Here is a 25,142-nt window from a genome sequence, read left to right as displayed (position 1 = left end):
CGCCCTATCTCCGAATGCTTCTGTGTTTGTTTACCTTAATTAATGCACTGGCAAGCGGCAAATGGACCCGGCCACTGCCAACATAATTTGCCTAGGGGCGCCACTCGAATCCACGCTGCTGCAGCCTCCGGTGGAATGGCGATTCTGATGGTAGGGGGTTGTCCACGGCAGCTTGGCCGACTGCAGGTCGAGTTAATTAATATTTCACTCTAGTCAGGGGGGAGAATGTGGAAAATGGTAGGTAATGGTAGGGCGCAGTGAAGTTTTGCTTACATAAGCAACTTCAGTTCCTATTGCCTTCTGCCTTCTGCCATTTCCATTCCCATTCCCATTCCATTTCCATTTCAGTGCAAGTCGAGTGGCCAAAAGAGCCAGAAGGAGCAATAGCTAAAGAGAAACTGGCAAATTGCTCATACGACGCATTGGCGCCGTCAAAAACTGAACAAGCCGCAAAAGCGGAGTGAGGAGTGGCAAGAGCAAGAGCAGCCGAAGCTGAAAGGAAAACAAGTTGACCCAATTTGCAATTGTAAATCAAACTTAAAATCACAGCCAAAGTTAAATAAAAAGAACACTGACCAGCCAAAGCAGGAAGGCTTAATTCACAATAAGCCAGCTTCAAGGATCGAAATCTGAGATCAAATGCAACTGGGCAGTGCCTCAATGCTCTGCCATAAGTGAAGGCAATGTGTAAATTTTGTATGTCAAAAGCAGAAAGCCAGAAACAAGAGCCTCATTGATTGGATTAATGGCTTATGTTTTGCTGCCTTGCCTGTTTTCTTTCCATTGTCATAGAGAACATATATAAATAATAAATACACTGGCTTTGGGCTACTCAAGCACATCAGATTGCAGCGAAAGCTAAGCAGATGAACAGAAACACTGGGGTAATTATGCTGAAACTTTGAAATGCATTCATTTTGTGGTTTCATATTTCAGCAAGGCTGAGGGGTTTACCATAACTTTGTCAGCCGTTTGTTGGGCAAGTCACTGGGAAAACTTTCCACTTTCCACTTTCCGCTTTCCACCACCCAGCCAGTTTGGGCCATACAAATTAGTTTGGATTTGGATTCCCGCTCTGTTCATTAATTTGTCTAAGAGCAGCTGAGATTTTTGCCCGTATTACAACTCGAACACTTGGGCATGTGTGGTTATTATTCAGCCTCGTCTTTGTATTTTTGCTAAGCTTCTTTTGTTTGCGCTCCTCCCATTGTTTTCCACGTTCCCATTGTATTTGCGATTAAATTCAAGTTTGACTCGCACACGCCAAAATTAATTGGGCACTTGAAAAGTTGAACAAGTCGATTGAAAGAGGGGGCAAATGGTTGGAGCGGCTAGAGCGGTAGATGTGCCGTGACGGCTCGACAGCTCAGCCTTCTGTTAACCCTTATCCACTCAGGAAAGTGGAAAGCGAGGAGTGGGGAGTGGGCAGTGGGGAGGCCAAAAGGGGGGTAATGTTCTAGGCAACTGATTTATTTTGATTGAACTTAGCATGCAAGCAGCTGAGGCAATAGGAAGAGCTCCTGAGCTTGCGAGCAACAACTGGCAAGTGAAACATCATAAAACAAAGCCAGTTTGTGGTTGAGTGCGAGCATGGGAAAGCCCCTTTTGGGGCAGGGTTTTGGCCTTATGGGCCTTATGGGGGGTTGTAGGGGGTGGCTACTGCCAGATTGAGGGGTTCGGAGGCCATTCGCACGCACATTGCCTGCTTTTTAGGCGCCGCGGCTTAGGCTTAGCTCCAGCTCAATCGTACATGCGTCGTCTGTGCTCATTCTTAACCCCTTTGTGCCCACACTGCTCGGTGTGCAAGTGTGCCAGTGTGTGTGTGTTTTTGCGGGCTAAGTGGTTATGGCAACAACAGCGCTAATAAATCCCCTCCGCCCGCGCCTCTGGTGCCCGCTAAGCTCTCCTAATGCCACTGAGGCAACTCGACTTTGTCTTTCGCGTTGAATTTGGCGCATAAAGTGGCCTGTCTGCACAAAAATATCAGCAGCTTCCTGATTGAATGGCGGCGCATTTTTATTCCTGCCACAATTCGATACCTCTGCCAACTGTTTTGCTCCATTTTGTCTTTCCTGCCACGCTTGGCCATTTAGTTTTGGCCCAATTGCTAACTTACACATGTATATATTTATGCGCATATGCTTGCGGTCGGCAGGAACACACACTACACGAAAATTCTGCCAGCAAAATATGCACTTGGTGACATAATGCCTTCCTCAACTTGAACACATTTAATGTTGCAGTGGGGCTTCTGTTTTCTTTGTTAAGTTTTCAAAAATACGTTAGCTCTTAATCGAATAAAATGGCATATCTAAGCCATGTACTTGGCTTTTATTTTACCCTATTTTACATGGACGTGACGAAATTTTCCAATGAAATGAGCCATTAGATTGTTGAGCCTGCCAATCTCCAACCTGAATTGCCTGAATTAGTTCTCAGTGTGCCATCTATCTATGGATATTGTAAATTATTCGCCTGGATCCGGAATCTCCTGCCAGTGGATTTTGGTACTCCGGCCAGAGGCTGTGCTGCTCGGCTCCGAGAAATGTGAAATGTGAATTTCGAATGGCAAATGGCAAATGGGAAATGGGGAAGGGGAAGGGGAAATGTGGGCAGTAGAACGGAGAATGGAGAACGGAGAAAGGAGAACGGAGAAAGGAGCACAGAGAGCGGAGAAAGTTACGCACTGCGGCGATGGCGAGTTTTTGGGCCTTTAATATGCTGTCGAGAGGTGGAAATATTTGTGTATATGTGTGGCTGTATGGATACACATGGCTGTGTGTGCGTGTAGATTGCACGTGCGCTGCGTGATTTTAATTTGAAACAAACATAGCCAGAGCACCCAAACGCACACCAATTTTCTTCTGCCTCGTTTTGCGTTCCTCTTTTTAAGGTTTTAGTTTCTTCTCGGCTCTTTTTTTTATTTAATTTTGTTCATTTTTTTCTTTTGCATTTTGTGGCCCCGGCTTTTCACAGTTTTATTTGGGTTTCCGTTTGCGCTCGGCTCTCATTCTTTTTTCTACCGTTTTTATTTGTTTTTTTCGTAATTCTTTTTACGACTCAACAAGCAGCAGAAATATAACAAACCAAAAAGGAAGAACACAAACCGAAAAAGCAAACAAAAAACAAATAGGGCGGGTGGCACCGAGAGAACATTTATTGATCTGCGGCCGCTTGAAGCCAATTTGAAGGTCAAGCATACGCACTGTGGGCCCACCGAAACGGGGGCATCTTCGCAGTGAAAGAGTTCTGCAGTGTTACATAAACATATGCAAGCCGCAACCAAATTGAATGCCTCCCCCCCCCAACCACAAACCATTCACCCGCCCGTGACGTCATGGTAAATTATTTTCAAATTTGCGCCCAAAGGCCAAACAAGAAGCAGCTGTGCTGCACAAAGCGGAAACGGAAGTAGCAGCAAGGCGACAGGAGGCCACAGCATGGCAAACATAGCATACTTTTCAGGGCGCTGTGGGTGAAAGGCCGTGAGAGGCTGCACGGAGTAGGGATGTGAGGATTGGAGGCACGGCGACTTGGAGCCCGTACAGCTGCGACGACTGCAGTTCGGCTCCCGCTGCTCCGCTTGTTGTTCCGTGTCAAACATTTTCATCCACTTGTTCGCATTATCCTGCCAGACAGCGCACAGCGGGCGTGGGCATCAAAAGATGCCGCCAGCAGTAGCGGCAGCAAAACCAGTGGCAAAAATTGTTACAATTGCCATCGCAGGGCCAAATCCGTGCGAGCCAAACGAGCGAGAGAAAAATGAAAAGAATAAAATGGCAATAAACAGGCAGGAAAGTGGTACGGAGACAGCGAATGCTATATACACTTTCCATGTTATACAATATTTTGGAGGAGGAGAACTTCGCAACTATTCAAATTCAAGTAGCTCGAGAAGTTGCTTTTACAAATCCAATCCAAGCTATGCAAACGGCTAATTGGATGGATCAGCGGCAAACGATTATTTGACTGCAACCCAGTCAAAGTCGCTGAGAAGCTTTAAATAATTGCATATCATTTTATTGAAGATCTTCGTCGCATTAAATTGCGAAAAAATGGATACACTTACAAGCTAATAGCCCACGATTGAATTCATTTTCCTATTGACTTCGCTATGAAGCTAGAGGTAATACTGGGATTATCCCCTACTTGCAGGGTATTCCCATCAGGCCAAGAGGATTTTCACTCCCCCAACCGCCCCCTCCCCGCCCTCGTGAAAATTCTTTGCGAAATCATGCAGAAAATCGCTAAAACCCAACAAGCAACTGAAGCCAACTGAAGACGGTGGAAAGCATGCACAGTTCGCTCGTTTTCCTCGTTTTCCTCGTTGCTTTTTCGCTTTCCTTGCGACTGGCTGGGTGCAAAAAATTTCATTAATGCTTAAATAGAACTTCGGAATCGATTAGCATTTGTCCGGTTGCTTGAGAAGTCAGGAAGGCTCTGAATGCATTTTAATTATGCAGCAGGAGCCGGGCAATCGCCATTGCATTTGGACGCAGTCGATCGGGATGCCAAATGAAAATGAAGGTGGAACTCATTTTAGCCGACTTGTACGTGAAAAGTATGGAATTAATTTCAGTCACATAAAACAGAGATGATTGCATGAATTCCAATGTATATTCTGTTTGGCATTTTAAAAGTACAATGCCAGTGAAGTAGTCAAGCTCTCTTCAAGAATTTAAAGTCAAGACTGAGTGTTCAAGAAATATGAAAATGAGGAAGGATCACTTTTGTAGCCAAGTGGTTGGCTTTTTAAATTCGAGCTCAAGATTTCAGTGCCACTAAGTGATTTTCTCATGGTGGGCGCCTAAATAAATACTTGAGTGCCAAATTAGGCAAAAATAAATAAACAATTGGCCAGGAAGAAGAGAGACGGGACGACAGAATGGGAGAGTGGGACAGAGAGAATAATCGCAAATTAATTAAAATTAATTCAAATGGCAGCGGCGGCAGTGCCAAGAGCAACCACAACAAGCAACAGTAAAAATGAGCAATAAAAATTAACATAAAAATGCGCGAATGTCAGACCAACTTGGGCTTCTATCCGTCTCTTTCGCTCTTCGCTTTCTCATTCTCTTTCCCCTTCCCATGCGCCGTCTCCCTCCCTCTCTCTGCCTGGATTTCGCTGTGTGGGGTCTATAAAAATCGAGTTGTGCTTTAGCTTCCGCTATAGCTTTGGCTTTAACTAACCCTAAAGGCCCTGCGATATCCCCACTTTGCCACAAAAGCGGCAGGTGCAACACACGCTCTGGCCAAAAGGAACTTTCCTTCACTCGCCGCTGCTCTCTTTTTCTGTTTTTTTTCCACGCTTTTTTCCTGCTTTTTGGTAAGCAAAATCGATACAACCACAGTCGAGGAATTAGAACTTGGCTAACACACACATACACACAACACACACAGGTGTAGCACGCGGTGTAGCAACGGTATGCGAAGCCAAAGGACCTTTTTGTTCCCCTAATTAAGCCAGAAATGCCGAAGCTAAGGAACAAAACTGGTTATCTTTTCAAGCTGACGCCCATTGGCTTCCACTGCACTTAGTCTAATTACATTTTTGTGCAGCTTGATTTTCGTGTGTCAATCGATTTGCATATGCCAAGAAAAGTTTATTAAATGGAACGAGTTTCCTGTCTTTTTTGTTCTTTCGGCTTAGCTAAATAATAGAGTGGGGGTGGGGGTGGGGCTGCTGGTATCCAAAACTTTCGATCAACTTTGAAAGTCACGTGCCCCAAGTCCGAGCGTCCAAAAATAAACGCAGCCCAAGTCTCAGTTTACAAATTTTCAAACTTGCGGCGGTAAAAGAGTTGAAAATTGTCAGAAAATGGTGCGACAGAGAGGGAGGAGGGCGAAAGAGAGAGCGCCTCATAGACAGGGACTCGACTCGACTCAACTCAACTCAACTAAACTCGACACGAAACTATAAATGTTAATAACAAGCAACATTGTTACTAGTTCCTCTTCCTCTGGCGCTTCCTGTTCGCCCGCTTTTAGAGGGTGTCCTTTGAGGTATGTCCTCGCAAACGGAATGTTTCTCCGAAAATGACAGTTTAGCTACCCTTTAGCGCGGTCCTTTGCGGAGTAGTCGCACAAATTCAATAGATTTTACTTCAAAGAAGCTTTCCAAAAGTATGAATGGAAAGGATATTATAAAATAATGTTGCATACTCTTGGGCGCACTGCTAAATTGTACTGCAACTCCAAGTGAAAATGGTTGGGTTGTACACCTTTGTAAGGGGTGTACTTAGAGTCGTTAGAAGCCTTTTAGGGGCAAACTTAATTGCTCGCCTGGATCCTGACTGGAATACCCGAGCTGAGTCCTCGCTCTTCTTGTTGTTGTTTCAACTAGTTTCCTGTAGTTGCTTTTATTGTTCGCTGCTGGTGCTGGTGTTGGTTTTGGGTATGTTAGACAACAAAGTTTTAATGGTATTAGGCAAGCCAAAAATAACACACACAAAATGTTGCCAACAACAATGTTGAATTTGAAGCGAAAAGAGTAACACACACACACACACACACACACACACACAGAGAGAAGTAGCAGCAGGAAATGAGTGAAGTGAAGGAAATGAAAAAATCCATTGCCTACTTTTTGGAAGCGAGACAAAGAGTTTTCCTGGAATTTGCCACACTTAAATCGAAATTATCCTAAATTAATTGTGAAAACACGGCCAAAAAGAGGAAACAAGTGACGACAGTCCCAGCGGCAATATATTTTTTCTCCGGTCCTTTCTATTATTCTACCTTCTATTTTTTTAACTGACTTTCTGTGTGTTTGTGGCTGTATGTGTGTGTGTGTGTGGGAGAGAGTTGTGGTCAGCGCATATGTGTGAGGGTGTCGTCTTGTCTATATTAGTGTCAATTATCTGTGACCATGCAGACAAGCAAAGTAAGCTTTTCGGGAGGCAAAAAACAAGGGATGGCAAGAAGGAGGGGGGTGCTTGGCAAGCAGTAATTTAACTTTGTCAACCTTTGCAGTTTTATGAATTTCAAGGCCCCCAACCTATTCACTAAACTGGTGGAAGTGAGAGGTTAAGAGTGTAAAATTAGCTGATAATGCTGCTGGCTCTTGTGCTTGTGCTGCTTTTCTCGAGGATTATGCGATGGCTTTCAGGGAAAATTTTGTGGAAATTGTGCAAAATTGAGAAATACACACAAAAGAGCAACTTCAAAGCCGCACACGTTAGTGTGAGTGCGTACGTGTGTCTGTGTGTGCGTGTGTGCGTGGGCGATGAAGCATGGAAGAATTGCAATTTTAATTTCCACTAAAAATGAATTTATTGAGCGTCCATAAACAACAGAGCACGGAAAATGGGTATACCAAAACCAGAGCAATTGCCCCATGGAAAATTGAAATAAAATTCTATTTCGCATTTGTTTACACATTGTGCATGAAATATATATGCTTGACCAGGCCAAATAGACCAACAGCTCAGGCCGCAACCACAATATATGCATATATTGTATATATTTACTTAGATTCCGTACAAAAAGAATGGTTGAAAATTGAATGCTAAAAAAATGTTTATGCGATTGAATTTGCTGTTGTTTTTTTTTCTTTTCTGTCGAATATTGCATTTGCATATACGGCATTTGCATAAAGAATTTTAATTAAAATTTTAAGGGTATTTGCATCTTACCTAACGTTTTTCGCTGCCATTTAAGGCCGACTTAAGTACGCTATATACACAATTTGGCCGATTCCTTATGAATGAATCATTTCCTGGTTTTCCGGATTCTGACATCTGGCAATTAATGAGTTCAACTATAAACAGGGCGTGCAGGTTAAGGTAGGCTAAAATTTTTACCGCGGCTTGTTTACCCACCAAATGATAGGGGTTGGTTGGGCGATGATTTGGGTGGTGCAGGTGCCTAAGGGGAATGACCAAGCACGCACACGAGCACCACCCACTCCAAACCAAAAACAAGCCCAACTCGCGGTGTTTTTCCTTTTTTTCCTTTTTTCCCGCAAGTTTCTAGGAATGTCAGCTCTGATATTTGTCGGCGCTTGTCTGTCATTTTCAATTTGTTGTTCCCTCTCTCTCCCCTTCCATCTACCTACCTATCTATCCGTCTGTCTCCCTCTGGCTGGGGCGGCTCGTAGACCCAACCTTTGACCCCCTGGCAGACCCTTCGTCGCATTGGCATTTCCGCTGTCATTTAGCAATCGATAAATTTTGTATTTGCCTTCGGTAAATGCTCTCGTTTGGCTTCAGCTCTTGTCAATGCCGCTGGCCGGCGATGCAAATGCTTTCCACCTCTCTGGCAAAGCGTTCCGTCCACATTTAAGCATTTCCACATTTCCACCTTTCCACCCGCTTTTCCACATCCACACCTTTTTACCCACGTAGCCCGGCAAAGTTTTGCGCGCAGTGCAAGAAATTAGACAGCTTTCCCGGTCATTCCAATTGATTTTCATGAAGAGGAAATCAAACGAAATTAGCTATATAATAATGAAAAAATATTAACTACTTCTTCTAAAACTTGCTACGACTTCAAGGAAAAAGTAATTTCATTGCATTCGAATCTTTTACTAGATGTATATGCATTTTTGTTGCCAAACACAACTAGCTTACCGCTCATTATATTCAAAATTGTACTAGGTATCCTGACTAGTTTTTGACTATTTTTTATATCTCATTAAGATTTTGCTTGTATATTTCTGTGCACCGTGCACGTTGGCCGCATCTGCTGGCAAATCATACAAATCATTCAATCAGCGGATGGAAAACTGAAGCGAACTGAAACCGCCAGAACCGCACCGCTTTTCATCCCATTGGCTAAAAGTGGGGATTAAGCAGCCCAAAAGCCGATCCGATCCGCTGGATGGCGAAGCCCCCTGGTGTCTGGTGTGCATAAAACAATAATTTGTGCATAAAGCAGGCGGAGGGAGAAGCGTTTGGAAATGTTTATGACGCCGGCGGGAATTCCGGGCAGCTACAGCAATCTCAACTATTCCATCTTTCTATATATATTATATATACGTACTGTATAAAACAGCGCGAGCGAACGAGAGGGATGCAGAGCGAGCGAGCTGGCAGCAGGGGGCGACCCCAAAGAGATTCTTGTCATTAGTTTGAATTATTTATTTCTGTGTATTTTCAAACTGAGCTCACAGTTTGGCTGCGTGCGTTGTGCCACAGAACTTTCAATGCAGCTCCACAGCGTAACCCATTTAATAGTGAATTGGGAATTTCCTCGGCGTACATAACTATATTATATATTATATATGTGTACTCGAGCTCATTATAACTATTGGACAGCAAAATGTGAGCACTCTAGGTTAAAACATTTAAGAAAAAAGTATTCATGAACTAAGCGCATTTTAAAAGCACGAGAAACCTGGCAAAGTGCATAAAATCCATTTTGCTTAATTTAAAGCATTAGTTAATGTTAAACAACCAACAGCGACACAATTCAGCTGGAAATTAAACTAACCATATTTAGTTCATTATGCTGCCTTATTTGATTCGTATTCTTACGTTCCTATTTGTGCTAATGTAAATTTGAAAAACCAATTTCAATTTGCCCAACTTCATCTGACATTTGTCCCCATTACCTGTGTGTTCAAAAAAAAAAAAAGGAGCGCCAGCGAAAAAGGATGCAAAGCTGCAAGCGCATTAAACGCACATTATACGAGCGGCAGTTTTGCTGCACTTTCCCAGCCACCACAGCCCTCCCACAATTTTCCCCATTTTCCTGGCTTTGTTTTATTGCTTTCAAATTAGCGCCGAACTCAATTAAAAGCAAAGGAAGTGGAGTAGCTGGTGGTTGGGTGGTTTTGCTCGTTTTTTGTGGGTGGTGCGTGGCGTGTGTACGCGCTTCAACGCGCGTTCTATACACACGTGCACCAACACACACACACAGCTGTACACACACACACTCAGTGAAGCTCTCGCATTTAATTTAGTTGATTCTAATTTAATAATGAGTTGAATGGCTTTTTGTGTGCGCCTGCAATGGGCAGCCCTCCGCTGCCACGCCCACCTCAATTGTGGCCAGCCAAATCATGTTATTATTATTGATAATGGGGATGAGCATTGCAATTACGGCCACAAAATGCTAAAAGCGAATGGAGTGCATAAAGTCGGTCATTTCCAAGAGCCCCTAAATGCGACAGGATGGACGTAAAAATCCGATTAAATCGCTCGTATTACCCATGCATAAATATACATCCAGATTTTCAAGTCGAATGGTTAAAGTGATGGCCAGTTCAAAAGATAGGCCAAATAGCCCAAAAGATTGAACAAGATACAGAAACCCGCTGAATAAATAAGATGAGGCAAACTATTCGTCAAAAAGTGATTGGGATGGTTAGCGTTGGTAATTAGCTGCTCAAAACTCTCTTTGATTATTTTAAAGGAAGTTATATCAAAATTCCCATCGAAAATATCGAATATTTGGCCTAAGTCGTTTTTCCGATTTTTCTTCATATAATAATCCGTTTTTTGGACACAACTTTAAAAATAATTGTCTGAATATGGAATGTTATACCTCGTTGCGCTCGTAATTAAATTTCCAATCGAACTGTGTTCAAAAATGGCAATGCTATTTTTTTTGCCATTTTTCGCAAATTTTGATGATGTTACCCCTTACAAAAAATGCGAAAATTGACCAAAAATTGAACTTCCCAAAATCGGTCAAAAAGTGATAGGGGTGGTTAGATTTGGTAATTAGCTACTCAAAACAGTTATTATTTCGTCTTTATGATAATTTTTGGCCAAGTTATGATTAAAATGCCCATTAGAAATATTTCAATTTTATTTCAATCCGTTTTTTCGAATTTCGGTCATAAAATAATCCGTTTTTTGGACACAACTTTAAAAATAACTGTCTGAATTTGAAATGTTATACCTCGTTGCGATCGTTATTTAATTTCCAATCGAACTGTGTTCAAAAATGGCAATGCTAATTTTTTGCCATTTTTCGCAAATTTTGATGATGTTACCCCTTACAAAAAATGCGAAAATTGACCAAAAATTGAACTTCCCAAAATCGGTCAAAAAGTGATAGGGGTGGTTAGATTTGGTAATTAGCTACTCAAAACAGTTATTCTTTCGTCTTTATGATAATTTTTGGCCAAGTTATGATTAAAATGCCCATTAGAAATATTTCGAATTTTGGCGAAATCCGGATTTTTCGGATTTCGGGCATTAAAAATTCAGTTTTTTGGACACAACTTTAAAAATAATTGTCTGAATATGGAATGTTATACCTCGTTGCGCTCGTAATTAAATTTCCAATCGAACTGTGTTCAAAAATGGCAATGCTAATTTTTTGCCATTTTTCGCAAATTTTGATGATTACAAAAAATGCGAAAATTGACCAAAAATTGAACTTCCCAAAATCAGTCAAAAAGTGATAGGGGTGGTTAGATTTGGTAATTAGCTACTCAAAACAGTTATTCTTTCGTCTTTATGATAATTTTTGGCCAAGTTATCATTAAAATGCCCATTAGAAATATTTCGAATTTTGGCGAAATCCGTTTTTTCGGATTTCGGGCTTAAAAATTCAGTTTTTTGGACACAACTTTAAAAATAATTGTCTGAATATGGAATGTTATACCTCGTTGCGCTCGTAATTAAATTTCCAATCGAACTGTGTTCAAAAATGGCAATGCTAATTTTTTGCCATTTTTCGCAAATTTTGATGATGTTACCCCTTACAAAAAATGCGAAAATTGACCAAAAATTGAACTTCCCAAAATCGGTCAAAAAGTGATAGGGGTGGTTAGATTTGGTAATTAGCTACTCAAAACAGTTATTCTTTCGTCTTTATGATAATTTTTGGCCAAGTTATGATTAAAATGCCCATTAGAAATATTTCGAATTTTGGCGAAATCCGGATTTTTCGGATTTCGGGCATTAAAAATTCAGTTTTTTGGACACAACTTTAAAAATAATTGTCTGAATATGGAATGTTATACCTCGTTGCGCTCGTAATTAAATTTCCAATCGAACTGTGTTCAAAAATGGCAATGCTAATTTTTTGCCATTTTTCGCAAATTTTGATGATTACAAAAAATGCGAAAATTGACCAAAAATTGAACTTCCCAAAATCAGTCAAAAAGTGATAGGGGTGGTTAGATTTGGTAATTAGCTACTCAAAACAGTTATTCTTTCGTCTTTATGATAATTTTTGGCCAAGTTATCATTAAAATGCCCATTAGAAATATTTCGAATTTTGGCGAAATCCGTTTTTTTCGGATTTCGGGCTTAAAAATTCAGTTTTTTGGACACAACTTTAAAAATAATTGTCTGAATATGGAATGTTATACCTCGTTGCGCTCGTAATTAAATTTCCAATCGAACTGTGTTCAAAAATGGCAATGCTAATTTTTTGCCATTTTTCGCAAATTTTGATGATGTTACCCCTTACAAAAAATGCGAAAATTGACCAAAAATTGAACTTCCCAAAATCGGTCAAAAAGTGATAGGGGTGGTTAGATTTGGTAATTAGCTACTCAAAACAGTTATTCTTTCGTCTTTATGATAATTTTTGGCCAAGTTATCATTAAAATGCCCATTAGAAATATTTCGAATTTTGGCGAAATCCGTTTTTTCGGATTTCGGGCATTAAAAATTCAGTTTTTTGGACACAACTTTAAAAATAATTGTCTGAATATGGAATGTTATACCTCGTTGCGCTCGTAATTAAATTTCCAATCGAACTGTGTTCAAAAATGGCAATGCTAATTTTTTGCCATTTTTCGCAAATTTTGATGATGTTACCCCTTACAAAAAATGCGAAAATTGACCAAAAATTGAACTTCCCAAAATCGGTCAAAAAGTGATAGGGGTGGTTAGATTTGGTAATTAGCTACTCAAAACAGTTATTCTTTCGTCTTTATGATAATTTTTGGCCAAGTTATCATTAAAATGCCCATTAGAAATATTTCGAATTTTGGCGAAATCCGTTTTTTTCGGATTTCGGGCATTAAAAATTCAGTTTTTTGGACACAACTTTAAAAATAATTGTCTGAATATGGAATGTTATACCTCGTTGCGCTCGTAATTAAATTTCCAATCGAACTGTGTTCAAAAATGGCAATGCTAATTTTTTGCCATTTTTCGCAAATTTTGATGATGTTACCCCTTACAAAAAATGCGAAAATTGACCAAAAATTGAACTTCCCAAAATCGGTCAAAAAGTGATAGGGGTGGTTAGATTTGGTAATTAGCTACTCAAAACAGTTATTCTTTCGTCTTTATGATAATTTTTGGCCAAGTTATCATTAAAATGCCCATTAGAAATATTTCGAATTTTGGCGAAATCCGTTTTTTCGGATTTCGGGCATTAAAAATTCAGTTTTTTGGACACAACTTTAAAAATAATTGTCTGAATATGGAATGTTATACCTCGTTGCGCTCGTAATTAAATTTCCAATCGAACTGTGTTCAAAAATGGCAATGCTAATTTTTTGCCATTTTTCGCAAATTTTGATGATGTTACCCCTTACAAAAAATGCGAAAATTGACCAAAAATTGAACTTCCCAAAATCGGTCAAAAAGTGATAGGGGTGGTTAGATTTGGTAATTAGCTACTCAAAACAGTTATTCTTTCGTCTTTATGATAATTTTTGGCCAAGTTATCATTAAAATGCCCATTAGAAATATTTCGAATTTTGGCGAAATCCGTTTTTTCGGATTTCGGGCATTAAAAATTCAGTTTTTTGGACACAACTTTAAAAATAATTGTCTGAATATGGAATGTTATACCTCGTTGCGCTCGTAATTAAATTTCCAATCGAACTGTGTTCAAAAATGGCAATGAAAATTTTTTGGCATTTTTTGCAAATTTTGATGATGTTACCCCTTACAAAAAATGCGAAAATTGACCAAAAATTGAACTTCCCAAAATCGGTCAAAAAGTGATAGGGGTGGTTAGATTTGGTAATTAGCTACTCAAAACAGTTATTCTTTCGTCTTTATGATAATTTTTGGCCAAGTTATCATTAAAATGCTCATTAGAAATATTTCGGTATTTTTATCGCTTCCAAACCTTAAAATGTGAACTTTGCCCACTAAGCAGTATAAAGAATGAGCATTTGAGCAAAACACCTAGTTTCCTGCACATGCGAGTGTCAAGGGGAAATTGACCAAAATATCCCAAGCAATATGGTGTTAGTATGGAATCCATAAAGACATTACCTCTGGCCTTAAGGTCAGGCATATGTGGGCTTGCTTGTAAGCCACCAAACGAAGCGATTGCCTGGGAAGACGACGGTCGGTGGAGGGGCAGCCCCTCTGTCATCGTAATTGAATGGGAGTGATGGTCTGGATACCCCACACTCTGGCCGTGACCTTGCCGGCTGGCCGAGGCCTATGCCTCGTCTCCTTCAGCTAACGCACACACTTCTGCCACCCCTGCCAACCCCTGCCAACCCCTGCCAACCCCTGCCAACCCCTGCCAACCCCTGCCAACCCCTGCCAACCCCTGCCACCCCCTGCTGCCACCACCTGATGCCAAGTTCGCCGCTCGCTGTATGAGTTAATGCGCTTACAGGGACGTCGGCGTCAACGCAAGTGTTTGGCAATGCACTTTAAGCCCGTGCAGCCGGGCAACTGTCACCTAATGGCCACCAGCGGGCCACCAAGCCCAACCCCAGTCAACCTTGCCAAACCAAACCAAAACAAGCCAAGCCAAACCAAACCAAACCGAACCGAAACAACCGACTGAAGGAGATTAGTGCATTGGCAACAGCAACAGCAACACGAGGCGTATACGTGATGCGAGGGCGCATAAATCAATAAAACCCGAGCGACGCAGCATGAAGCTCTCATCTCCTCCCCGCTTTTCAGTCCAGTTTTGCGGCACCTGAGCCAGCCAAGTAGCATTGTTAACTCAATATGAACACGGAAGCAATTTCCGAGCGGCTTAAAGCCTTTCTGGCTTATTAAATGCTGCCACCAAAGCTGCAATACTGCATTTAGCCATTTACCATCACTAATTTGTTCGCTTTGCTGCGATTTTGGGCTGCAACTGGTGCCTTGCACTCTATCTGCATTAGAATAATGGACTCATGTAGAGGTTAAATAAATATAATTTAGCTAAAATCATGAAGACATTAATCTTGTGTGCATGTGTGCAATTTATGGCTGATTAATATAACCAGTGTGTTATATGTTATGAGGTATTTTTAAGGTTCCCATCAAAGTCAGGATATCAAAGTCAAGAATTTCAATTAACCGTCATAGAAACTCAATAGAATTGTGCACTGAGGGGTGGAAATGTTATGAAATATCATTTCTGAATATAAGGCAGTGAAACATAACACTTCGATTCTTTAATTTCTTGGCGGAGAGTTAAAACCATGCATCTATTTTATTTGAAATCAAAGTCAATTTATTAAGTCAGATTGATAGGGGTGCGAGGCATTCGAATTCCATTTGATAATAGATAATGGCGCATTGAACATGCCACATGCGGCACAAACGCCAGCTTTGTTTGCCTTTGCGAGTTGATTTCGATTCGATTCCATTCGATACGATTCGATTCGATTTGATTTGATGTGATTCCCTTTCCTGCGGGTCTAGTTTTTTGTTTGCTTTCCCGGCAATGTGCTTCCAGCTAAACAACCAACAAAGCCGAACCAACAGCGATGCAATTATGGTTGGCATTACGCAATGGTTACATAAGAATCGGGGCTCAGGGCGAGGGCACGCTAATTGATTTTCCAAGCAAGTGGGTGTGGGGGGAGGTAATCGGTAGCCGGAAAAGCGGAAAATCGAAAATCAGAAGAGTGCTGTGGTGGTTGCTATACATAGCATTAATTACAAGCAACACGGAATCGCCATCTTAGCCAGAGATTCGCTATCACATACCAGTTACATAAGCCCAGCTATCGATAGCCTAAAAACATCGCTGTCGTGCTAGCGATATTTATATAAGCATTGTTCTATATTCAAAGTGGGCTATTGCAAAACTCTTGTTGGCCGAGCTAAGAGCTAAGCTTGTAATGCATGGCACAATTGTCTGTGCTGGCGCATGAACACAAACTCATCGAGATTGGTTATCGAAAGTGCCTGCCATCGAAATGATCGATAACAGCAGCGTTGCATTCTCCCCAGCTCTCTTAACCATGTACCAAAGTGTATGGCCGCGAAAACTAAAATGAAAACAAAAGTGAAATTAAGCGAATGGCAGCCGCGGCCTCAGGAATCGATCCATGACACAACCAGTGACAAGCAGTCCCCCAGTGAAACCGCATCCGCATCCGCATCCGAGTCCGATATCGATACCGACTCTGAATCGGAGTGAGTGCCGCGTCCGAGCGCGTCCCCTGTCCACGTCCACGTCCACCATCGGCGGAGCAGGTGAGCCCGAGGGCCACCTGGTGGCATGGCCGCCGTCGCCGGCCTCTACGGCCTTGGGGAGGATCGCCAGCACCGCAAGAAGCAGCAGCAGCAGCAGCAGCACCAGAAGGAGCAGCTCGAGCAGAAGGAGGAGCAGAAGAAGATCGCCGAGCGGAAGTTGCAGCTGCGGGAGCAGCAGCTCCAGCGCAATTCCCTCGACGGTTACGGGTATGCCAAGCAAAACAAACAAATTAAACATTATCCTCAAGAACCTTGAATTTCAAAACACCACCCCATCGAACATTTAAGTCTATGCCTTTTCACTTCTTCTTGGCGTGAAAAATATGCTTGAAGAATATTCCCCTTTTGCGTTTATAAGAGCATCGATTTCCCCAAGAATATTGCATCCTTACACAATCCATAAATATTTTACTAGTTTTCATTCAAATCAGCAAATACGTGTCTAGTAAAATGTACTTCTCAAATTTAATGAAAATTGTTTTAATTGCATTTAAAAGAAAAGGTTTTAACTTAAAGAGTAAAGCAGTAAAGCAAGCTTCACTTGCTGTGCATTCACTCTTTTCTTTTTCAAAAATAATTCCCTTTAATCCGGTATTGTGAAAAATGCAAAATGTTTAGCATGCCGCATTGCTGACAGCTTAATCAGAGTTCAACCTCCTGCCATGCGGATCCATCCAAATGCGAAATAAATAAATAAGGAGCTACGGAAGCTGTATGCCTCGAATGTAGCCTAAAGGATTCGTTTTCGTTTATCTGTCCCGGCAGCTGGCACAGATCTCGGGGCACTTGGCTGCACCACCTGAGCCACCTGCACCACCCGAACCAGCTGAACCACTCGAGGAACGCCCCCACACTGAAACTCCAGCACTCGAATTGTTTACCTCGACCTGGGGGTCGTTAGAAATAGGGATTGGGGGACGAACTGGGAGCCACGAGGTGCTGGATGTGAAGATGTCTGTCCTAAAAGCGCAATAAACGTGACTAAAGTAAACTAAATCAAGAACGAAGCACACGGAGAACTTTGAGTTGAGCATTTCGTGTTGCACTTGACAGCGAGAAAGGAGATGGAAAAAGTGAGAAATAGAAAGCCTGCTGAAACTTAAACTTGTGCGTGCACTGAGCGAAATTCGAGTTGCCAGATAGATGATATAAAGATGCCATTGAAATCGCTGTAAGCCATTTCTGCTAGAAAAACCCATAATTCACTGTGTGCTTATAGAGCTTGCATTCAATTTCAGATGTAAACAATTTGTATGATTAGTTATCAATTAGTTCTCCTATGAAGTCTACTTTTCGGTTTCGTGTGCAGACAGAAAGGTGAATAGCAAAGATGTCTTGCTGATTTCTGTCTATAGAGAGAAAGCCAGAAACCTCAGTAATTTTCAGAATCAATATGAAATACCACGCAATAAGTCAAACTGTTATCCAAACTATGGAAATTAAGCCAAAAATCCACTTCCATAATTCTAATTAAAGCAATAAGTAAACATAAATAGATATCTGATATTGCTAGTCATTCTATATTACAAAATGCAATTTGCAAGCATTCGTAGATTTTCCCTCACCGATTCTGAAGCGTTATTTAAGTGGCCTTTCCTTGTATCTGCATCTGTGCAATTGAAGGCAACAAAAACCAAGCCATTGAGCAGTAAGCACTGGAAAATGTCCAAAAATAATGGCAAGAAAAGCGAAAACACAGCCTGGTAGGGAAATAGAAAAATACGGCTGCAAAATAAAAAATAAGAAAAGAGTGAAAGCCAAAATGTTATTTTGTTCAAGAGTTGCAGGGCGCCAGGCAGTCAGGTCCTGTCAAGCAGGACCTCTCGCCCCTTCCCCGCAAAATAAAAGAAGAAAACAACTAGAAACGCCTGTGTGCCGTGTAGAAAAACCCGGCAAAAACCCATGTGAGGGTGGAGAAATGTGTGGAAAAACTCTCTTGCTGATGTTTCAGTGCGCATTTCTTTTTGTTTCTCGCTTTTCGACGAAGTTTCTTATTGGACTTTTGTGTGCTTGCGCTTAAACTCGTATTTTATAGAATGATATTTTTGGCTGAATGCCAGAGGCAGTTACCAAGTGGAGCGAGGGGGCGCACAAGGGTTAAGGGGGCTGCTGCTGCATGTGTGTGAGTGTGTGACTTTGATGTCGACTGAATGCCTGCATGTATGTGTTTCTGTGCACTGAAAGCCTTTTGGTAATTACATTAAACATGCCCAAAATGCAGCAGCAATTTGCACATTTCCCTCAGCCAGCCACGCCCCTGTGCCGCCGCCCCTTTTTTTGGATAAATCCAACTCCATTTTCCCTGTGGCGCACATGTGCGAGTGTGTGACGTCACATGCTGCAGCAGTTGCCAAAAACTGCAACTGAAAACTACTGTGGCGGCCATAAAAAAGGATAAAAAGAAAGCGAAACACAGGGCAGGCTACAATTTTGCTGATGTTGTTGGGTTAAGCAGCGGTATATTTACGTATATATATCTGTATATGTATGTCGGTACATGTGTGTGTGTGTGTGTGCAGCAGCCTCAAGGACATTTCCACTTGCATCTGCTTCAATTTTGTTGCATTAGTGTCAGTATCTCTCGCTATCTTTTCGTCCTTTTTTTCTTCTTTTCCTTCTTTTTTTTCTTTTTTTTCCAGCAAAGATGTTTGGGGCCTTTGGGGGCGGGTGTATGGCCGTGGGGGCGTGGCCGCTGCCCAGACACAATGTCGCTGCAGACGAGCGAAACTGAAATTAAATTCATTTCCCCCGCCTTGAAGTTCACATAATTGCCAGTTTTATAAGTTCATACCAGATCGCAAGTGGGTGTAACTAAGGTAACTAAGGCCATTTCAAGGACCCCACTTGAACTTTATTACATTTTTTGAATCGTTGTCACAATGCCACTGCATTTATTTGGTCGATTATTGTGTTATGAACATATTTCCTACGATTTACTGGCCAAACAAAATTTCAAATATAGTTCAGATACGTGTATACATCTAGACTCTCATTAATTTCCGCTTAAATAAATAACAAGAGTTTAATTTCCTCTTAAATAAATAACAAGTGCTTAGGCATTTGGTCATTAGTGTCCGAGGCATTACCAATTAAAACTTCAATTAGTTATAGATTACAAAGTTGCTGCAAAACTTGTTCCTTTTCAGTTTGGCGTTGCAGTGTGCAACTAATGACATTGACAAACGCTGGCCAAAATCGGAGTCTACAGTTGCAGATACGGCTGCAGTTGCAATTCCAGTTGCAGTTGCACTTGCAGCTGCGCTTGCCAACTGCCTGTCTTCCTGTCGGATTCGCATTCGGATTTAAAGCGCCGCAGACAAACTGACGACAAGCCAAGCGTCGCCAATTTCTCCTTTGGAGCCCAATGCCACAAGCCTTATTTGGCCGGCTTTTCCTCGGCTTTTCCCTTAAATTTTCCATCCGTTATGCTGCCCAGGCGATGTCAGCTGCTGGCCAGTGTTGCAACTGCCGAACGTACTACCAAAAGTAGCTAGGAAACAGATTTTGTTTCAAAAAATTGAAAAATGACTGCTTCAAAATTCACATTTGGCTAATGGGGTTGTTATTAGTGAGCTATTATATTTCCATTGAATATATTTATATATATATTTATTTTTTATTATTCATAGTATTAAATAAGATACATTTGGTAAGGACTAAGGGGCAACACTTTCCCTATAGGCGGCGGTGCAGCAAATTAACATCATGACACACATTTAAATGCAGACAAACAGGAGAGGGGGTGTGAAGCGGCAAGTTGCAAGTGGCAAGTGGAAAGTGGAGAGATTCTGCAGTGTTACCCGGGGACTTGAGAAATTGAGGCCACACAAACGAAGCAGGAGATGTAAGTCTATATGGTCGAGATGGAGACTAAATGGCAGGGAAGTGGAGTAGGCTCACTTTTGCCAGATTATGCCACATTTCCACTCCCGCATTTTCCATTTCCCGGCTGGCGAGCAACCAAATTGCCCAAAAATTGCCAACTCACTTCAAGTAATTCAGGTACCATTAAGCTGTCATTTAATTGACCAAACAGCACTGAAATGTATATCAATGACAAATTTGCCTAATTGGTAAGCGGTAAATATTCATTTGTACAGGCATTTTAATCACTGAAGTAACACATACACTACATACCTACCTACCTACATACATACATACATACATACATACATACATACATACATGCATACATACATACATACATACATACATACATACATACATACATACATACATACATACATACATACATACATACATACATACATACATACATACATACATACATACATACATACATACATACATACATACATACATACATACCATACATACATACATACATACATACATACATACATACATACATACATACATACATACATACATACATACATAAATACATACATACATACATACATACATACATACATACATTCATTCATTCATTCATTCATTCATACATACATACATACATACATGCATACATAAATAGATACATACATACCTACACCGGTACATACACCGGTACATACACCGGTACATACACTACACATACACTACACTGCTCGACCGGTAAGAAAGATGACTTGAACTATTTTGACTCGAAATTTGAAGACACTCCTTACAGTCCTCGCTAGAACCAGTTGGGAATTATAGGGCTACAAGAAAATATTTTCCCCAAGCAAATATTTAAAGCGGCAATAACTATTGGTTCCGACAGTAAGTTAAGCATTCTCCAGGCTTTAATTAAGACAATTTTTACTACTTTGTGCAAGTAACACATACTTTACATACGTACATACATACATACATACATACATACATACATACATACATACATACATACATACATGCATACATACATACATGCATACATACATACATGCATACATACATACAGAGTATTCAGCGACGTGGAAAATATATTTGATCTTAGTGATTCTTAGGTGCGCTGGTCCTGCCTCAAGAATTCAATTTTGCAATAAACAGGTAGCATATGAAGTTCTTTATTTATTTAGTATATTTATTAGTGCAAATTATTAGTACACAAGTAAAAATATTTACATGTAAACGGTAGCTAATTCGAGCGGCGATTTTAACTAAAGAATATTAAAACAACTTCTTAAAAAAAATAATTGTTAGGGCATCAATTTTTTAAAGAATATTTAGCTCATATTACAACGAAATGGACCAAAACATTAATCGAATTCGTTTCTTAGATCAAAATTGATTTCGGACCGAAAATCGTCTTCTAGCACAACTTCTTTGTTTACTGTTTTCACTCACACAAGCAAGTGAATTCTATTTTTAGATTTTTATGCTCTCAATTTTATGCGAGCGGGAAGAGAGCAATTACTGCCGCCACCAAAAAAGTGGCTGCATAGTGCAAAACCAATGCATCTTATTATTCTAGTGTCTTTGCACATATGTACACCTTTCTCGTTCGCCCTACTTTGCTGAAAGGCATTCAATTATGAAAGCACAATCGATAGAAGCAGCTGAAAATCCTTTCAGTTTTCTTATTTATGTCTTATTTTTATAAACTTGGCCAAGAGTGAAAAGTCGCTTGCATAATCGCTGGCAAATGTGGGATTTTTGGGCGCCGAATGCCCAAATAAATATGCAATTGTTATGAAAAATCGAAGGCCAACTTTCAAGTGTCAGCCATATTTCACACTCTCTTTTCGGCATGTGTGTGTGCGTGTGTGAGAAATGGAGAGTGAAAGAGAGAGACAGGCCGGAAGTGGCAAGCAATTTGGGCGGCAAAAAGATGCAGTACACACAAGAAAAATACTGCATATTTGGGAAATCAAATAATGATGCATTCAATTGAAATAATTGAATATTAGTGAAAATACTAGGGCATGCATAGGGATTTTGTTAGAAGGAACTATGCATCATAAAAAAGTATCTGAATATTTATATAATCCAGCGATATGTAAAAAGCAAACAACTCCGACATTCCTATTTCGAAGTGGATGAAACTTTTCTCAGTGTAAGCTTCAGCTCATCAGCAGCATCAGACACACACACACACAAGAAAATACCCAACTGGTCGCTAGTTATGGCGCCAAGATGACGCCCCCTTTTCCGCCTTCACCTCCATGTCCCCATCCATGTCCTTTTTGCCCATCCTTGCAACTTGCAACTCAAAGGATGCGCTATAAATTTTACAGGTTGTTTTGCTGCGCTGCACAAGTTTCGGCGGTATAAAACTCAGCCCCGTGGTTTACCAACAATTTTCCCGCAGTTTTCCACCCATCGATGGCTCCGGCATTTGTCTCGCTTTTTTTCGCATTTTTTTCCATGTTGCGGCCCTTTGCTCGAAAATATGTATATTTTCCATGCTCATACCCCTCGGTCGCATATTTTATGCAGCTGCCTTGGGTTTCCCTCGGATCCTGCCAGTCCGCCTTTGGGCCAGGACGAAAAGGACGACTGGGAGCGGCAGGACGAACTGTAGCCGGAATGTCGGCCAAAGCTGCGGGCCACATTTTCAACGCTCGCTCCTCATCCATTGACGTTTGAGGTTGCATTGTTGCTGAATTGTCCTCGTCCAGGTCTTGTGTCCCGTGTAATTGAACCAATCGCCTCTCGCCGCGCTGGAATATGAAATTCCAGCAGCAGCCCTTTCATCCAAAAGATATTTTAGCTTTTTTCGCCAATCTTCTGTCTGCCTGGCATCTCATAAATCTCATTAAAAATGCGGGTGGCAAAAATAATGCCATAGTTCTCAGATTGGCTACTATTCAAGCGGATCCTAAAAAAATTTATTATCATTTTTAACGATGCCAAAGGCATCTGAAACTCAAATGATATTGTCTGATTTCCGTAACTTATGCAAAAAAACTCATAGTACAAATATACTAAACTAGTTAAGTGTTTGTTATTTAATGTTATATATGTCAGTATCGTTGGGTTCCATATGCATAACAATTCATACAAAATAGATTAGTTTGAAACTCAAAAATGTACGATTAGGTCCCCTAATTTGTGGCAGATCCCAGTTAGAACAGCTGTTCGCCTGGTTACCGCAGATATATCCTGGTCGGCGCCTTTATTGTTATCCTCGTTAGGCAGGCTCACCGCCTCCAAGGCCCCATGGCCAGCCCCTCGGAAAATATGCATTTTCCGCGCCTTTGCGCTCCACCCGACCCCTTGCTGGCCATAAATTTGGCCAGCAGCTTAACAAGAAGCTGAATAGCAACGAACCCAAAGAGAACTAAAAAAAATATAGAAAAAGTCAGGAAAAAATGCAGCACCACGGGGCGTGGAAAATCCGCGCACAACGAAAGGGAAAACCCAGCAGGCCGATGGGCTACAATGTATAACATGGCACTAAAAATTTTATGGCTCCCACAGCCTTTGACTTTAGCTTCGGCTTTCTGGTTTTAGCTTTCGATTTGGAGTTTGAAATCGGTTAAGTGCAGGCACGACTAAGCCAGGACATTATCCCATTATGTGAATGGTCAGTTTTCTATGGGAATTCGCTTCCATATAAGCAGAAACGCATTTGCGTCATTCGGGCCCTTTTGTTATTGTTTCGTTTGGAGGCGAGCATAGTTGCCAAAAATTAGTCACCCCATTGCATATCCCAGCGCTGGCTAATTGATGTAATACGAGTTTTCCGCAACCACAGCTCCAGCGTACGATTTATTATACTGACTCCATATATACGCACGTGTATATATATCCTGTGACCGGCATTTCAGCACGCTTCTAATCGATCGAAAGCGACGGCTACAAAATGCACAACTTCATAATGAATATTTTAGCATGATTAATTGCCAGTCGAACAATGCAGATCCAACCTCGAGTTCGAAACACACAACTGCCGAAAGGATGTGTTGTACTGTACTGTTGTACTGGGTATCTGATTGGCCAAAAGCATTTTGGTTTGGCTTATCGAAGCATTTGATGTACTTGTTTAGGCCACACCAATTGGCAGCATTTTGTGAGTCAATGCGATTGGGTTAAATAACTTGATCAAAAGAATTAAGAGATGTGCTGATTATTCACTTGACACTGCAAGATTTGGAAATAATTGGGTAATAGTTATTGAAATACTTACGATTTATATAGATTTTGGAAATGTTTCAATTGCATATGTGATACTGTCCATCTGACATCAGCAATATGTCTTAATAAATATTAAATTACACCGACGTTGACATGCAACTACAACTCAATTATTTTTCGCTTAAACTGCCAATTATTTTGTCGCTCCTTGCAAAAGTGGCGAGTTTCGCCATAAATAATAAATATCACACGAACGGATGTAAAATGGTTATGATTGCCTGGAAACTTAAGAGTTCTCCACTAGAATAAATGTATACATCTATATGCTTCAGTTGCAATTAAATTACAAAGCTCACGTGAAATTTGTTGAAATGTTTTTTTATGATGAATGTCATCCATAAATATTGCGTAAAATTGTATTTTTCAATTTAAAAATAAAATACTTTTCATAATGCAATTTCCATAATTTTCCACAGAAGTACTCGCTACTTTTGAAGTGTTTTTCATGAACACATTTTTTGTATACATTAATATAAATATATATATTGGGTTAGTACTCAATGGCCAATGTACCAGACTAATTGATTTTGTACACGAATTCAATTTGAGTTGTTTATCATTCCTGGTGGTCCGAGTCGCATGTGCCGGATTAATCCCATTAGGCGGCGGCTCGAAGGACATTGGGTGGGAATTCGGAATTCAGCCTTGCCGCTCTCTGTCAAGGATACGCGGACGTCAGGCCCGCCCACTGACGTCACACGGGGGCGGTGAACTGCGCCGATTGCAATCGATGCGGATGACATGACC

At 41.0% G+C, this 25,142-nt stretch overlaps 1 protein-coding gene across 6 annotated transcripts in view; it reads left to right on the top strand.

Annotated features, from left to right (window-relative positions):
• Positions 1-25,142, top strand: part of LOC6550221 (potassium voltage-gated channel protein Shaker) — a 141,945-nt gene that overhangs the window by 76,038 nt on the left and 40,765 nt on the right. For 5 of the 6 annotated variants that reach the window (XM_015155308.2, XM_026982256.1, XM_026982257.1 and 2 more), the window contains exon 2: positions 16,065-16,517. The exons of the other annotated variant lie outside the window; for it this stretch is intronic. In XM_015155308.2, the coding sequence (XP_015010794.1) occupies positions 16,336-16,517 (182 nt within the window). In that variant the 5' untranslated portion in view covers positions 16,065-16,335. The remainder of the gene's footprint in view (positions 1-16,064; positions 16,518-25,142) is intronic. 6 annotated transcript variants of the gene reach the window in all.

This window comes from Drosophila erecta, unplaced genomic scaffold, assembly GCF_003286155.1.
Source record: "Drosophila erecta strain 14021-0224.00,06,07 unplaced genomic scaffold, DereRS2 tig00000126-arrow-pilon, whole genome shotgun sequence".
NCBI classification, from domain to species: Eukaryota; Metazoa; Arthropoda; class Insecta; order Diptera; family Drosophilidae; genus Drosophila; species Drosophila erecta.
This window is presented reverse-complemented; position numbering and strand designations above follow the sequence as displayed.